At 46.8% G+C, this 18,067-nt stretch overlaps 1 protein-coding gene across 4 annotated transcripts in view; it reads right to left on the bottom strand.

Moving 5' to 3' along the window:
- ROCK2 (Rho associated coiled-coil containing protein kinase 2) overlaps positions 1 to 17,278 on the bottom strand; it is a 231,759-nt gene extending 214,481 nt beyond the window's left edge. For 3 of the 4 annotated variants that reach the window (XM_075598366.1, XM_075598367.1, XM_075598365.1), the window contains exon 1: positions 15,759 to 17,278. In XM_075598366.1, the coding sequence (XP_075454481.1) occupies positions 15,759 to 15,857 (99 nt within the window). In that variant the 5' untranslated portion in view covers positions 15,858 to 17,278. The remainder of the gene's footprint in view (positions 1 to 15,758) is intronic. The other variant, XM_075598368.1, reaches the window with a different exon arrangement.
- Positions 17,279 to 18,067: the final 789 nt, after the last annotated feature.

Here is an 18,067-nt window from a genome sequence, read left to right on the forward strand (position 1 = left end):
GAAACAGCTTCCCCCCGCTCCATTCAAATGCCGACTTCACCGCATACTAAGGCCTCGGCCAGGGTGGTGCTGAGTGGGCGGGCGCGCTCACGCTGGCCGCTCTGAAACACATTGAGGCAATGTGTGCGGCCAGCGTGAGGAGGCGCCTGCACATGCTCGGCGCTCAGATGCTTGCAGAGTAAGCAAATTTGATTTTGCCGCTCGCAAGCGCGTCGTCCAATGAGAGCGAACCAGCTCCGTGATGTCGTGGGAGATGAGCAGCTGATGCAGCTAGGGTAGCCCACGGGAAGGCTGGCCCACAATGTGCAGTGATGTGGCCCCTGGACTTTCTGCCCCTGGTCATTTCATACCAGATGCTAGAACAGTGTTTTTCAACATCAGCAAAGGATTCCCTGAAATTTCCAGGTCATTTGAAAACTATACCACATACAGAAGAATGTACAATGCATCTGATCTCAGACGCGCTATTAGAGAGGGTTGGGGTTCCTTACAATGCATCTGATCTCAGACGCGCTATTAGAGAGAGTTGGGGTTCCTTACAATGCATCTGATCTCAGACGCGCTATTAGAGAGAGTTGGGGTTCCGGAGTATAGCATAATTATAGGATTCCTAAAGGCTGCGATTATACCCAAAAACGCCCGTGGTGTCGCCTGTAGCGACACCACGCGTCGCAAAAATAAATTTTGAAAGCGCATCAACTGTCTCCCGCTTTGCAGTAGCGAGCGAGGAGACAGTTGAATTTGGTATAGCCACTTATCACTTGTGTATGAAGCTTTTTTTTTTTTTTGCGCTGCGTGGTGTCGCTACGGGCGGCACCGCGGGCGTTTTGGGGTATAATCGCAGCCTCACGGTTCAAAAACACTGTGCTAGAGCATCGAAGTGCTGTTTTTCAAACACATTCACTTGGAATTAAAGTGCATGTAAATATAGGTGGTACAGATGTTACCAATGCTTAAAATTATAATCATTTTTCACGTATCAAATAAAAATGACAATGAAGCATTTCTGCCCTTCCATGCCCTTTAATTATGTATTTAATATAACACCGTTTCATTTTCTCTTCCCGCCCCCTTTATAAAATGTTCTCGTGGAGCAGAGCATGGCTGAGAAGCCCACCTCAGTGGTGGCTGAACAGAAAGGGCATTTTAGCAGTTGTGTAAAACAGGAGACTACCGGCATAAATAAGCCCAGTGTTAAACTCCGACGCCGCCTGAAATTCCTCACTCCATTGGAAAATACTGTGCCCGGCATGTCTGTTACCAACGAGAGGTTTATAAATCGGGAGCCACACTCAGACCTCGTTATAAGCGGATCGCGCTATAACGGGGTTGAGCTGTATTATTTATTTTGTAAGCTTAAGTGAAGCAAAGGCTTCCCCAGGAGCTGTCTGTGGGGCATTGACACCGAATTCCAGACATTTTTTTTTTTTTTTTTTTTACACCAAAAAAAAAAAAAATACAAGTAAGACCATGGGGTAAACAAATAGAAAGTCACGTCATCCTCCCATGACGTTGCAACTTTCTATTGGCTGCCGGAGTGACCTGTATGGCTATGCCAAACTAGTGGTACTTTACAGGAACAAATCCTCCCTAAGTCTCCTGGTCAGAAAGCGTATCGCACAGCAGATGTTAATGCCAATTATTGACTATGGAGACATAGTATATGGCTCGGCACCTCAAACCCACCTTAGCAAACTTGACACCCTCTAAAATTCAATTTGTCATTTTGTTCTCCAATGCAACTACAACGCACATCACTGCGAAATGCTCAAAGAACTAGATTGGTCAACACTAGAGTCTAGGCGCAAAGTTCACCTTTCCTGTCTTCCCTTCAAATTCTTTATGGGCAAGCTACCCAGCTACCAGAACAAGCTCCTCACCCCTACCACATGCAGCACCTATCATCTGAGATCAGACTCCAAAAGACTGTTCATGGTCCCAAGGCTCAGCAAAGTATCCGGACGTTCCTCCTCCTTTTACCGTGCACCCCAAAACTGGAACAACGTATCGGAGACTCTCACATCCACCACCAGTTTAAGTTCTTTCAAATCTAGGCTGTCTCACATTTTAATCTGGTCTGTAACTGTTTCATACGCCCATAATATATATTTTCTTTAACTGTGCATGCAATGTCTTGTATATAATGTATACCCTGTTCACTTATGTAATTATTTGTAACCATGTATTATTTGTCTTAACTCTGTGCCCAGGACATACTTAAAAACGAGAGGTAACTCTCAAAGTATTACTTCCTGGTAAAATATTTTATAAATAAATAAATTTTGTGTGCTGAGCAAAACAGAAAACCGAACAATGCAATGCCAGCCCCTCGAGCAGCACAAGGGTTAATGGGTAACGGACATGGGAGGTGAGGGGGAACTAGAACAGTTTTTAATTCGCTGTCAGAGCGAGTAAACTATTGCTGCCCCCCTGGCAGTGCAAGGGTTACATTTTCAGCATGTCCATTATAAGGAAATGTTTGGGAGGGGTTTTTGTCAGCTTTACCCAACCTCTCGTGATACAGCTGCGGGCACAGCATGGTACGAGAAGGCAAAATGGCAGCCATCCTCTTCCCTGCCTTCCACCCACTTGCCATTATTTAGAAAGAAATGATAAAAGGTCACGATTAGATTTCAAAAAATAAAATCACTAAAACTACTGAGCCGCCACTGGATACGTCTTTTACCGGAGCCGCTGAAAATGAATAAAAAAGGTGTTCATTTTTCACAGGACACAAAGATCACTTCATGAGTGATCACTTCATCACTTCTTTCTAACGCAGCCAATTACCTAGAGAAGTTATTTTCCTTTCCCCTGATTTGTGGGAATGTCCCTCCAATGCAGATGCAGTCCTTGAGGGTTAACAGGCCAGGGTTTCAAGACTTTGCCAATTACCTTCATTACCCTAGCTCTAATTAACACTGTAACCCCCCTTTGGGATTACATGGCCTTGGAGGGTAACTCTGTAGGGAACACCAGCCCCACCAACAGGTTAGGTTTTAAGCATATCCCTGCTTCAGAACAGGTAGATCAGTGTGCTGAAGCAGGGATATCCTGAAAACCTGACCTGTTGGTGGCCCTTGAGGACTGGAGTACCCACCCCTGATGTAGGCCCACACAGAGTAATGCCCCTTTTTCCCATGACATGGTGTTGGGTGGCTATGCAGAATCATACCCCTGTCCAGTTCTTCCTAGGGATAGTGATGTTCTCCTCGGAGATATAGATATATATGATGGGGGAGAAGTTTCTTAAAAGGGAAGTCCCTGTATGAGTCACAGAGAAGGGACCGTGACCGTGTGTGTATGTACAGGAGGGCCCCGGGTATATGGTGGGTTCCGTTCCAGGGGCCCGCCGTATAGTGAAAATCGCCAGCAATTTTCAGGTGTTTGCATGCGCAAATCGGCATTTTTGCCTTTCTGCGCATGCGCGACCTACGGTCTGCGCGCACAAACTACGGTCTGCGCGCGCAAACTACGGTCTGCGCATGCGCGCCGGGCGCAACCGCCCATTCTGCGCATGCGCGATTTAAGATCCAAGATGGCGGCCCCCTTCTCGGTGCCGCCGTATCGGCGGATCGCCAAAAAGCGGGGTCCTGCTGTATTGCCAAAGGAGGAATACTTTTCACCTTTGGATCTTGGAGCGCCTGTCCTGTTTTCTTCTATCAGATGTGCTGCCTTGCTGACACCTGGACGGTCTGCACTTACTACCTGTATCTACACATATGCGAGTGCCTGGTTTCATGGAAAATATATGTATATTTTCCAGAAAACCTAAAAAAGGTAAAAGATCAATTTTCAAGCCAAGATATGAAGAAAAAAAAAATGTCAGAGAGGTTTGATATTTGGAGATATATATATATATATATATATATATTAAAAAAAAAATATATATATATATATATATATATATATATATATATATATATATATTAAAAAATATATATATATATATATATCTATCCAAATATCAAATCTCTCTGCTCATTTGCATGTCATTTCCCAGAATCCCTTGCTGCAGTGGAAGCACTGTGTGCTGGGTGATCATGGTGAAAGGCGGGGTTGCAGACCTGTCTAAGACATGCAAATGAGCATACAGTAATATTTACATATACACACACGGTATATATATATATATATATAGACGAGTCTACGACATAGGGTAAGGATCCCCCTTTATTGTTTTATAGTTAGGGACATCGTCCAGGGTGATGCTGAGCGGGCGCTCAAACTCACGCTGGCCACCCACATTGCAGCAATGTGTTTCATTGCGGCCAGCGTGAGCGAGCGCCCACGCATGCGTGGCGCTTACCTGCTTGGCGAGACAACCAAATTTGATTTGGCTGCTCGCTGATGCGTCACGTGAGCGGCTCGCCCAATGAGGGCGAAACAGCTCCGTGACATCATGGCCGCAACCCCCGACATGCCCCCTCGAGCGCGCAACAGGCTGTCCAGGGAACGCCCAGCGCATGACGTCACGGCGCACTATCGGCAGCGAGCGCTCTCCCACCATGGCCGCAGCCTTAGATAGCCTCCCTAGAAATGGCTCCACCCTACTCTCGTGATTCACACAGAGGAAGCCCATGCCTAGAAAGGGTTCCTCAAGCTGCTGCCCCGAGACATAGCTGGATCAGCCCAACTGGCGGGTTCATAGCCGACTCTCACCTAGAAGCCCAGGAGATGGTATTCAGTACCGAGATGGGAATACTGACAGCAGACAGAAGTACACTATTCTGTGACGTCACCCAGCGCTGCCGCCGAGCCAGTGATTATACCAGGCAGCCGGTGGAGAGGAGGCAAGGAGGCGTGGCCGTGAGCGGTTCGCCCTCATTGGCTGGAACCGCTCGCGTGACGCGTTCGTCGCCAGCCAAGAACAAATCTGTAGATCTCGCCAGGAGACAGCCGCCCTACAGCTCCATGCGGCGCGCACGCTGCAACAGGTATGTGCGCGCCGGTTTTTACGTTGTTTTTCAGGCGCGCTGCGTCGCTACACGCGGCGCCACGTGCGTTTTCCTGTGTAATCACGGCCTAGGGGTTCATTTGAATTGAGCCAACCACTTCCCCAATGCAGTAAGAGAGTCTTCACGTCCCATTAACGTACACTTCACAAATGTATTAAAAAGCTTTTTGATGGAGATCCGGCTCGCGCTGTCCCAAAGAAGTACGTTGCTGTACCCCGTGCTGCCGACCCCGCAGGGGAACTCCTTAGTCCCCTAAAACTGTGAGCTCCCTTAAAAAGGGGGCTCACAAAACAACAAAATGGCAGAAACAGCGCACGGAGTGACCAGTAATATACATTCATATAGGGTAAAAAGTCCAACCGAGACGTGCGGAGGTACACCGGGAGATCTGGAGATCACCGGGAGATCTGGAGATCACCGGGAGATCTGGAGATACGACCGGTATACACCCCTCTTGCCTATGGACGCTCCCGTCACGTATTTATTTATTGTATGCTGTAATAATTGTAGTCCCCAATGGGACTTTTTACCCAATATAAATGTATATTACTGGTTACGCGACCATTTCTGCCATTCTGATCACAATGTATTATGTGATGACGATGTGGGTCGGAAATACAGAACTAGGAGTTTTAATTCCCCCCCCCCCCCCAAAAAAGGTAAAAGATCCACTTTCAAGTGAAGATGTGAAAAAAAAATGGCAAAGAGATTTGATATTTGGAAATATGAGAAGTCTTGTATTACATTGCGCTGGGTTGGGAGGGGGGGGGGTGAATTCAGGAAGAAAAATATGCAAATTGTGAGGAAGGGAGAGAGGTGGGCAGTGTGTTTGCAACAAGATATACTGTACACTTAGACACTGTAATAATTAACTGTTTTTTGTTACCACATGGCTATTTCGCCGTTAAACATATTGAGCCAAGTGTATTTCTTGCTAAAACGGTTATTGCAGATAAAAATGACAAAGTCTGAGCACATTCACAAGTCTCAGACAGGTCTGCATGTGAATGTGCTGCTCACAAGTTGTGTTTTTATTTGCTGTACACAGTGCGGTGGAGGGTTCTGGTCACTTTTTTTACTCATCATAACTTGCTTTTGTGTCTGGTTGTAAGCGGTTATTGAAATGGATGTTTTATTTGCAATCACACTGGGAAAATAAGCATTATTAATATAAATGAACTATTTCTGTCTGGCATTAAAAAGGCATCATAGGTGCACTCCTAATTACGTCCAAGTCTGAAATATGTCTGTGTATAGCAGCAGAGTCCTCATGCTCACAGACAGCTCAGCTCATACCTCACAGGGACATTGCTGGGCGAGGCGTGGCCTTTTCCTGCCATTTCCCCAGCACAGAGCCAGCAAAGAGAGAGAGCGCAGAGCCGAGAGAGAGAGAGCGCGCAGAGCCGAGAGAGCGCAGAGCCGAGAGAGAGAGAGCGCAGAGCCGAGAGAGAGAGAGCGCAGAGCCGAGAGAGAGCGCAGAGCCGAGAGAGAGCGCAGAGCCGAGAGAGAGAGAGCGCAGAGCCGAGAGAGAGAGAGCGCAGAGCCGAGAGAGAGAGAGCAGAGCCGAGAGAGAGAGCAGAGCAGAGAGAGAGCAGAGCAGAGCGAGAGAGAGAGCCGAGAGAGGGAGAGAGCGCAGAGCCGAGAGAGAGAGAGAGCAGAGCCGAGAGAGAGCAGAGCAGAGCCGAGAGAGAGAGAGCAGAGCAGAGCCGAGAGAGAGCAGAGCAGAGCCGAGAGAGAGCAGAGCAGAGCCGAGAGAGAAGAGCCGAGAGAGCAGAGCAGAGCGAGCGAGCGCGCGAGAGAGAGAAGAGCCGGCAAAGAGAGAGAGAGCGCAGAGCCGGCAAAGAGAGAGAGAGAGAGAGAGAGCGCAGAGCCGGCAAAGAGAGAGAGAGAGAGAGAGAGAGAGAGAGAGAGAGAGAGAGAGAGAGAGAGAGAGAGCGCAGAGCCGGCAAAGAGAGAGAGAGCGCAGAGCCGGCAAAGAGAGAGCGCAGTGCCGGCAAAGAGAGAGAGAGAGCGCAGAGCCGGCAAAGAGAGAGAGAAAGAGAGAGAGAGAAAGAGAGAGAGAGAGAGAGAGAGAGAGAGAGCGCAGAGCCGGCAAAGAGAGAGAGAGAGAGAGAGAGAGAGAGAGAGAGAGAGAGAGAGAGAGAGAGAGAGAGAGAGAGAGAGAGAGAGAGAGAGAGAGCGCAGAGCCGGCAAAGAGAGAGAGAGAGAGAGAGAGAGAGAGAGAGAGCGCAGAGCCGGCAAAGAGAGAGAGAGAGAGAGCGCGCAGAGCCGGCAAAGAGAGAGAGAGAGAGCGCGCGCAGAGCCGGCAAATAGAGAGAGAGAGAGAGAGAGCGCAAAGCCGACAAAGAGAGAGCGCAGAGCCTGCAAAAAGAGAGAGAGAGAAAGCAGAGCCAGCAAAGAGAGAGAGCGCCGAGCCAGCAAAGAGAAAGAGAAAAAGAGAGAGAGAGAAAGAGCCAGCAAAGAGAGAGAGCGCAGATCGAGCAAAGAGAAAAGAGTCATCCCTCAAAATCAGTCCTATTTACCAACAACTTTCCTCTCTCCCTCCAGCACACGTATTTATTTTGTCTTTTTCACTCCAGATTGTATTCTTCATTGTGAAATCTAAGGCCTTGGACATGCTTACCGCTGGCGCGCTGAGGCTCAGGGAAAGCGGGTGCTTTCCCTGGCCGTGCGGTTGCTTGTCCTGCTCGCCGTAAGGGGGCGGGCCGGGGGCGGGCACGTCACTGGCCGGGGGCGGGCCAGTGACGTCACGGAGCTGGTTCGCCCTCATTGGGCGAACCGCTCACGTGACCGGCCTGTTGCGCCGGCAAGCGGGGGAATTTTAAATTCCCCTAAGACCTGCGCTTCTGCAAGCGCGCGGAAGCGCAGGTGAGCCCCTACTAAAGCCGCTCTAGTTGCGGCTGTAGGGGCTCAGTGCTGAGTGGGAGTGCGCGTTAGCGCGCTTCCGCCAGCAAGCAGGCAACATGGCTGAGGCCTTAGGCTGCACTTATAGTGCCCGCGATGGCGACGCCGCTCCAAAACAAAACAATTGACTCCGTCACGAGCGCTTATAGTAAGGGCGACGGAGCGACCAAAAATTTGGAAGCCGGGTAAATTTGATTTTTCAGAGACTGTCGCCACATGTGACTGTCTCTGAACCAATCAATGACCGGCAAAGTATTTTGGACTACTGATGAAATACAGATGTGACATATTTGTTACTTTGTGGGGTTTTTTCTTAATATTAAATAGATTGCTAATAAAAAAAAAATTTAATTCTCTATTAAAAAAAAACAAAAAAAAACAATGCAGTTCCTTTTAATCCCATGGCTGTACTGTACTGTACTGTACTGTACTGTACTGTACTGTACTGTACTGTACTGTACTGTACTATACTATACTATACTATACTATACTATACTATACTGTACTGTACTGTACTATACAGTACTATACTATACTATACTATACTATACTATACAGTACTATACAGTACTATACAGTACTATACAATACTATACTATACTATACTGTACTATACTATACTATACTATACAGTACTATACTATACTATACTGTACTATACTATACTATACTATACTATACTATACAGTACTATACTATACTATACTATACAGTACTATACTATACTATACTATACTATACTATACTATACTATACTATACTATACAGTACTATACAGTACTATACTATACTATACTATACAGTACTATACTATACTATACTATACAGTACTATACTATACTATACTATACAGTACTATACTATACTATACTATACAGTACTATACTATACTATACTATACAGTACTATACTATACTATACTGTACTATACTATACTATACTATACTATACTATACTATACTATACTATACTTATTCTTGTGCTGTGCACAGTTAACCTTGAGGTTATGTGCAAAGATATTGTACACTTTGCCATTGGTTTCATTATTTTAGAAAGGGCTATAAAAGGTAATACAGTTTATTGCAAGTGAAATATTTGTTTGTAATTGGACCTGGAGTTACATCGGTGCAGTCCAGGTTGGTAACATAAATTGCAATAGAGAAAGCACCCAATTAACAACACTAATACTAGACAAATCTAATACTAGATGCAACAATACTTTAACAGCTGTGACGCTTTTGCCTTTAAAGCTACAGACCAAGCAATATCCTACGTGTGTTTTTTTAAATAAATCGGTTCTGTACTATGAGAAAATAAATGCAGCATTTTTTTAAACAACTCTGAATGATATTTTACATGTATTAAAATGTAACGCATTTTTTGTTTCTATAGCAAGCATTTACAAAGTCACATCCCCTTCCTCTTCTGAAACAGGCTCTGACACCCCCCTTTTTGAGCCCTGGCCTCTCTCTAGCAGTGCACCATTTGTTTCTAGTGACTGCCTGGTCACATGATCTTCCCCACAGAACTTTGCATCTTTGGTCCTCTTCTGCTGCAGACAGACATTTAGTGAATCTTCACCAATCGATCGGCAACTTAGCTAATTACTTATCATTGTGTGTGTTGTATTGATGCTCATATTAAAAGGGGTGGGGAATAAAATGCACAGGGAGATAAAGTGACTTGCCCAAGGTCACAAGGAGCCGACACCGGGAATTGAACCAGTTCCCCCTGCTTCAAACTCAGTGCCAGTCTGTGTCTTTACTCACTGAGCCACTCCTTCTCCCTTGGTCCTCAAAGACCCAGATCCACAAAAGGGTGCTCACACCTTTATTCCCTTTGAAATGAATGGCAGTAAAGACTTAGCACCCGTTTGTGGATCTGGGCCAAAGGGTGCTGTGGGCTGACCGGGGATTTTAAAAGCAGTTAATAGAGAATGTTAATCACGTATAAAAGAGCTCACAAAACATGAAATTACTAAATGATTTCACACTGTGTTATGTTATGAGGATGAAAGAGGGGAATTAAAGGGAATTTGACCAGTTAAAATAAAAAGGGTGGATTTAGAAGTTCTAAAGAAATTATATACGAGTCTGTCTGGGTTTCTCCCTAATGGGAGTGCTGGGGATATTAATGAACACTTCCTGTGCTGGATGTAGGTAGCACTGCCATGGAGATTTCATGGGTATGGAAAGCTGGTGCATATATTTGTAGGGAACCCAACTAACTGCCAGATCTGCCCTCCTGGAAATAAACAGTTTCAACTATATTTATACAGATTGTACACTTACTGCTGCTTTGTTGTAATGAAGGAGGAGAAAACTCTGCATAGCAAAGCCAAACCTGCCACCTTGCAGACACACGTAGCCCAACACCTTCCTACTGTCTCCAAGTTCTCCCTATTTACCACTTAGATTGTATGCTCTTCTGGCAGGGACTCCCTTTCCTAATGTTTACCCATTCTGTATTACGTCAGGTTATCTTGTTGCATTTATTAGGCTAAGGCCCCGCTCCCTCAGGTAGCGCGCCCGCACTGCAGACAGGCGGCGCGCTGACAGGCAATTGACCGCGATATGCGGTCTGTAGGGAGCGGGAGGCGTGGTAACACTTCGTGAAGATCGTGGTGCCATCCACCCCCCCACACAACACATACACACATACACACACACTCACACACTTTTCCCCTGCAGCTTCTTCCCTGCTCCCCTCCCAAGGCGCCTCCCATCTAGCTCCTTCCCTCCCCTCATTGGCTGACTGTCACGCCACGTGACGCGTCAGAGCTGCAAATCACTAGGAGCTTGCAGCATCGGCCGGCTGACGCGTCACAGCACGCAACCAGCCAAGTAGTAAGGAGCCAGCGGGGACCTCCACACTACAGGAAAGGGCCTTGTGGTCTGCGGCCGCACGGGCCGTCGGAAGCAGCAGGACCCAGGCCTTACTGGTGTGAGGCGCTATGTACAGTACGTGGATGAATCAAGATTTAGCACCCAACTAACTCCTGTTTTATCAGTGTGAGAATGATCCATTTGTTGGTGTGTTCGCAATGTTGGCTAAAAAGAGTCAGATCTGATGAAAGACGACTCTGGGACCTGAAGTTGCTGTAGGTGGCAGGCGTGGCACTGCCAGTTTCACCTTTCCCTGACCACGCTTTCCTTTAATTCAGGGGTGGCCTATCAGTGGTCCGTGGGCCAAACAGCATTTGGAATGGCCGTTGCAATTTGGGTCCAACTTCTGCATCCTCCCATGGGGACACAGCTCCCCTCCGCCAAGGGACCAGAGGCATCTCCCCATCCCTAAATTAAAACTTTTAGATGGACAATGGGGGATGGGGATAGAGTCTCCCCAAAAATATGTTCCTATTTATTGGCACGCCAGGCGAAAAGAAGGCTGCCCCCTTGAAACAAAACTTTGCCTGCCCCCCACACCCTCCCTCCCCGAGATATTTACCAGAGGAGTTACTAAGTGTCAGACCCCATGACGTAGTAGCTATGTCCTGGGGCGCTCAAAGGGTTAAACCCTTCACAGACAAGAGGAACACATTAGGTGAAAAACAAACCCCAAAACTGCTACAATGGAAAGTTTCCTGTTACTAGCTGGAAAACAAGGTTAGAGGGCAGCAAGCATGGGCACCACACAGGACGGCATGTGTACACCCAGTCACAGAACAATGCACTCAAGGGGTTAAGTGGAGCTATGAAATGTATTTTGTGGGAGCAGAGATATCTTTATGGGCCTGATGTCGAGTGGTGACGAGTAGTGCTGGTACAAAAGTTTATTGTTGAAAGTCACTGTGAAACTCCAGGGTTTTACATGGGCCTCCAATTGTTTCAGAAGCCATACTCCTTGCAAATAATAGTGGAACAAAAACAAATTCACTTTAGATCATCATTAACTAGGCACAAAGCTTGTATTCAAATATACGAGTGTGTCTGCTTCATAGAACATACATACGCAAAAGATATTTGATGCCAATCTCAAGGACACCTGCTCTGAGTTGAAAAGCATTAGTGAGCCATCATACATGGGAGTGGATATAAATAAGTCAGCAGCTGCCATCTTTAAAATGGACCAATGGATAACATTTCACGCCCCCATATTTGTTACTGCTAAAGTTTACATCCTAAAAACATGGCAATGTAAACACATATGATGCAGAACAGTAGAATGGTAACGATCATATTTCTCCATACCGGTTAACCAACTCCTGAACAACAATGTGATAATGATGATCCAGTGCGGGTTTAGTATTCCTATCTGCAGGTGTGTTAGCAACTTTGGAGTATAAATAGGCCTGGCTCTCCATCACAAAGCTGGCGAGGAGTTAGTTGGCAGCTAAGACTTTCTGCTTGTTGCCTGCAACTAAAAAGCAAGAAGGGTTTAGGCTGTCACTGGCAGACAAGAGATTATTAGAAAACAATTGAAAATAAAAGGGACATCCACTTGCAGGGAGGGAGGAAAAACTAATTTCTGTCTTAGAAAGGACCGGATAGGCACAGCAGCTGCTGATGTGACTGTAACTAGTGTCATCTCTGGCGTTGGAGGAAGAACAGGAAGAGCATGGGAAACCGTATCATTGCTGTTCTGTGCAGTCTGGAGGCGAAGGGAAGTTGGCTCATGGCTTTCCCACAGATAATCTTGGCAGGCAGTAGATTTAACTCTTATGGGACCCGCAACACATTGCCTTACCAAGAGCCTCTGCTAAGGAAACGCAAATGCTCTATGTTAACTTGTCATCTAACAGTTTATTGACCAAGCCATGTACATGGATGGATGTACAGAGGGTCCCCTCAGGGCTCGGCCGATAAACCCCATATTCACATAACATCCAGTGGCAAAAGAGAGAATTTCTTACCCCCAAAACCCAGAGGAATAAGGAAACTTTCTGGCACTGGAACGCAGGTCTGATTTACTGCCTTAGGCTGCGGCCATTGTGTGCGCGCTCGAGAGCGCTAGTCGGCACGCACGCCTGTCACCTCAGCGATCTGTGGATTCTGTCCACTCACACGGCGGGGAGGCGTGGCCGTGACTCCACCAGGTTGGTTCGTCCTCAATGGTGGAAACGCTCACGTGACGCAGCCGTCACGAAAAAAAATCACTTTTTTTTTTGTTTGCTCAAAATCCTGCCGTGCGCATGTCACATAGCATGACCGGACTGGTGCAATCACATGAATTTGTAAGTGCCGCGCGCGGTCGCGTGCACTATGTCCGTAGTGTTATATAGGAGAGGATGCTGCAGAGAAATATCGATAGAACACACACACGAGAATAATGCATATATGGAGAAGGGAGAGATGATTGATTCACTGCATCATCACCTCTGCCTGGATAGCAAAGGATATAGAGAAAAGAGAGGAACAAACCTCCACCACTGATGCTCCAAAAACGGCCAGGGAAAAAAGGATCTTCTGAAATAAATTCAAATCTTGAACTGCGAATGTCCAGGCTATATTAAATAAATATGCAGGTAGACGCCCAATGTGTATCTGGACTCACCCTCAGGACAGGGAGTGCTATCAGGCGGTTTGAAGAGAAAGAGATGCCGGTGAACACACCGTTAAGTGTGTCCTGCGGCAAATTCAAAAACTCCTCCACCGCTGCCCCCACTTATGCTCTGGCGTCCCACACAATGATAAGGGGACTTGTCTGGCAAGTACTCACAATCTGGATACCATGTCACTGTCTATTTGTATGCCGTGAATATGTAGCCGAAGACAGAAAGCAGGATAGTATAGTAAAGGATGCACAGGTTTTTGTTGTCTCAACACAAAAGAATAAGGATTTTAACTATTTCGCTACCAGATGGCCAGCAACAAATTGCGTAGCAATATAATAAAAATGCAGAGCAATACGTTGCTGCCTCCTCCAGCAGCGAAAGGGTTGGCGTATTCACTTCTCTTTGGCAAAAACACTTGCTCACCCATCCACAAACCTCCTCCCCCACTTCATATATTGTATGGAAGATACTTTGATCCTAGGTGACACTTTCCGGAATCAGCAGGGTGGGTGAAGAGAAACCTGCGAAGCCTCATTGGAGCAAACTTAAAATACGAATGAGGACCCCAAAAAATAAAAAATAAAAGAAGGTGAATTTATTTCACTTACATGTCTAGGGATCTAACCTAATGCGTGCCCACAAGCACTTTTCTGTAAGCATCACTGACTAACAAGAAGGTGTGTCATTGTTAGGATCCGGCTATTATAGGCAGGCTCACCCTTTCAGACATAAATATGGTAATAAGCAATCTTAACGGGAAGGACACAGCCTTTGATGACTGAACCTGTTACAAAACTCACGGACACCTCTCCTTGTAACATTGTACAAGGAGATCACTGCCTAATGTTTGTATCATCCCAACAGAGGTAGTAGAGACTGACCTAGTAAGGGAATTCACAAATACCAAAGAAAGCCCAGAATCACAGGGAATCTGAGTTTTTACAGCACATAGAAGGGCAGGAGGACGAAGTTCACATTTGGTGTTTCTGTGTGTCAGTGACACAATTACCACAAGTTATATTTTAGGATCTTGGAGGCAGGGATTCATTGTACTTGAAAATGTATGTACAGCTCTGCACTATTAGAATATATATAAAAATAAAATAATTGTATGCGTATTACCACTTTGTACATCACTTAACCTTTATGCTTTAGTCTTATCACCTATACCATAGATTATCCCCCTTCTAAAAGTTAAAGGGTTGTTTAACTCTACATAAAGTAGGCCTCAAAGCCTTAATGAAGCACTGTCTTGACAAGTCTACATCCTATTTTCTCCTCTCGTGCTTTGTATACATCATTAATACAAACACTGGCCCAGTGACACAGAAAGCCATCACCGACTTCTGCAAACTTCAAGAACACCTCAGTGTCTAACTTTTTTCGTTAGAAAAAAAGACCCCCTCCCCCCAGTACGCTACTGACCCTTTGGTAACCCTTACTCCAGAACTGCTTGATTAAACTTATTTAAGCCCCTGCACCTTGACAGATCTGACACAGTTGCCAGGGTTGCCATTATGGATACTAAATCAAAGCACCCATTTCATTTGCTCAAGAAACGTCTTGCTATACCAGACTTACTCTATACACCAGGGATGGACAACTCCAATCCTCAAAAGGCCACCAACAGGTCGGGTTTTCAGGATATCCCTGCTTCAGCACAGGCAGCTCAATCAGTTTTCGACTAAGCCGCTTGTGCTGAAGCAGGGATATACCTAAAACCTGCCCTGTTGGCGGCCCCTGAGGAATGGCGTTGCTCACCCCTGCTATACACCCCGATTGGCTCCAGTGCTCCCCGCCTGTAATGATGTGTGCGAGGCACCCCCTTATCACACAGGAGATACAGCTGTAACCAGCTTTTTTTTACCAACTGGTAATGCCGAATATCGCGTTGGGCCCGGCTCACTCTGGCTGCTACGCGACGCGCTCGCGCACGCTCGTCACTCTTTAATGTTTGCCGATGGGAGTTTTCAAACGACTCCCAGCGGCGAAGTACAGCACTGACGCTGCTGCACTTGAGGGAGACAACTGAAGTTGTAATTTCAAGCGGCAGCAGCGTCACGTGTACGTCGCCAGCCAATGAAATCACAAACACTTTGTTTCTTTTTTTCATGGAGGAGGATATGGAAGTCCCGCCTCCCGGTCGCGTCCTTCAGTCTGCTGGGGATGCGCACACATCGCCCAGCAGAGGCGCGCGGACGCACGCACCGCCGCCGCATCGCGAGGTAGGCAGAGTGAGCTCGGCCTTCTAATGCAAAGAACAAGAGTTTCCATAGGATTCAATGGCAGTGATAACGCAGAATATCTCGCCACAATGCCCCAACAGGAGCAACACGCGTTGCTACATCTGTAGGTGCCACTGACCTTACTAATGTGAAAGTAGCAGCCAGGCCGTCACTTACCAGTAAGCTCTCCACATTGATAGGGGAACGCGGGTTTCTTAGGATGGTCTCCAGCTTCTGCTGCCGGTCGGTCATGCAATGCCCCGGGGAGGTGGACATCTTTAAAGCGGGGAAGCCCCCTCCTCCTTTGCAGTGTCCAAGTTGATAAAGAACCTTTTCTTCTATTTTTTTTTCTGTGAGTCCCACCAGGGGCAGAAGGAATTACTTTTACCCCCAGTATGAAGGGGGAACAGGAGCAATAGGGCTTTCTGATCTAAAACCCATGGGACCCCCACCCCCCTCCTTCTTATAAAATGCAACCAATAAAATCTTCTTGTGCATGGGATAACTTACTGTATAGTGGGTATGTCCTTAATATATAAATAAATACACCCAAACAGGGGCTCTACTTAATGTATGTATATGCACACAGAAGATATTTAGTTTATATAGAGACAGGGGATCTCAAATATTCAAAGCAAGTATATCCCTTTGTGTATTTCTGTAGCCAGAAAATTCCCATATATACACACATATATCGCCAGAAGTTTTCTCCAAAATATATCTAACTATACCAATAGATAAGACTTCCCTTATTGTAAATCCACAAAGAGGGGATCCCCCTTACTGTAAAAATAGACAGGATCCCCCCTACTCCAAGTATGTCTAGAGTAGATCCCTATCCCTTCAAAGTAAGGATAGTGAGAGGTGGCTCCCTATAGGCATGTTATGTCCTGAGTAGATCCCAGCACCCCTTCAATGTACAGGTCCAGAGTAGATCCCTGCCCCCTTCAATTTACAGGTCCAGAGTAGATCCCTGCCCCCTTCAATGTACAGGTCCAGAGTAGATCCCTGCCCCCTTCAATGTACAGGTCCAGAGTAGATCCCTTCGGTGTTGTATGTCCGGAAAGAGGACCCCCTTCACCATTCAACTTATATATCCAGAGGCGATCCACTCCATGTGACACATCCCCAGCGTCCAGATCCGGAGGGTGGATCCCGCCACCCAGCGCACAGATCCAGGTGATTTAGCCCCACACGGAGGAGGTGGCCCCCGCTCTCAGCGCGGCGCACAGGTCCCGGGCTGCAGCGTGCACAGGGGGAGGGGTCCCGGGGCTGTGGGGAGGCCCGGAGCTGCTGCTGCTGCTGCTGGCGCCGCTCACACCCTCCTCTGCTGGGAAGCCAGTGGGGGCTGCCTCTCCCCTCCCACCACCGTCTGCAAAAACAAGCAATCCCCCCCTATTATGTGTCCACTTCTTTTGCTTCCTCACTGTCCCTTCTCCTTCCTCCTCCTCTCCCAGTGATAGAGGCGCTTCTTCTGCCCCCTCCTCTTCCTCCAGGGGCTGGATCTGCTTGTGCTTCCCTCCCACTGCCTCTGTGCACACTCTGCACTCACTTGGCCCTCTCTGTAATTGTTATGATCCCTCTTTCTTTCTTTCTTTTTTTTTTTTTTTTGTGTCACTCTTCTTTACTTGTCTTCGCCTGGGGCAGTGATGTGCTGCTGCCTCCCTGTCCTCCTCTGGGCTGTGACAGAGCCGGCCTCCTTTACCCACAGACCCTCCTCTTCCTGCATCACACATCTCTCTCTCACACACACACACCCATGGAGGGAGAGCATAGCTTTGCAATCACTCATTCTCTAACTTTACCCAGTGAGATCTCCAGCAGGGGACTTCATTCCCAGGCACAGAACACCAGAGCCATCTGCACTGCAACATGGTGTAATCATCAACCCCAACAAGCAGTCACTGCTAGTCCCTTGTAGGAAAGCCCCAAATAAAGTCATGTTTGCACTCGTTGTATTGCTTGTAGTGCCTTCAGTGTGTAAAGTTACCCAACTAGTTAATTAACCCATATCTGCCACAACCACCAATATACTGTAGCAATGTCAGCATCTCAGACACTAGGCACAGTTGCCAATCTCAAATAACTTATTTTAACACCTTATATGTGTATAGTGGCCTCATTAATGTCAGTTAACCCCTCCAGGTGATGAACCACACTGCAGGCATCTGGGTTGCCAAATAGAATGGTCTTAATAGTCTGTGAAGCTGCTTCCCTGATCCAGAGAAACGTTTAGGTCTTTTCATTCGAATAAAGTTCCCTTCTCCGCCATGGAAGCAGATTCACAGCTTACCAACTAACAAGGGCCCAAAAAAATCTGTTCTAAACTCCATACATGTGTATAGTCTGCACTGATCGATATCCATACATGTGTATAGTCTGCACTGATCGATATCCCTACATGTGTATAGTCTGCACTGATCGATATCCATACATGTGTATAGTCTGCACTGATCGATATCCCTACATGTGTATAGTCTGCACTG

This window comes from Ascaphus truei, chromosome 4, assembly GCF_040206685.1.
Source record: "Ascaphus truei isolate aAscTru1 chromosome 4, aAscTru1.hap1, whole genome shotgun sequence".
In the NCBI taxonomy this organism is placed as follows: Eukaryota; Metazoa; Chordata; class Amphibia; order Anura; family Ascaphidae; genus Ascaphus; species Ascaphus truei.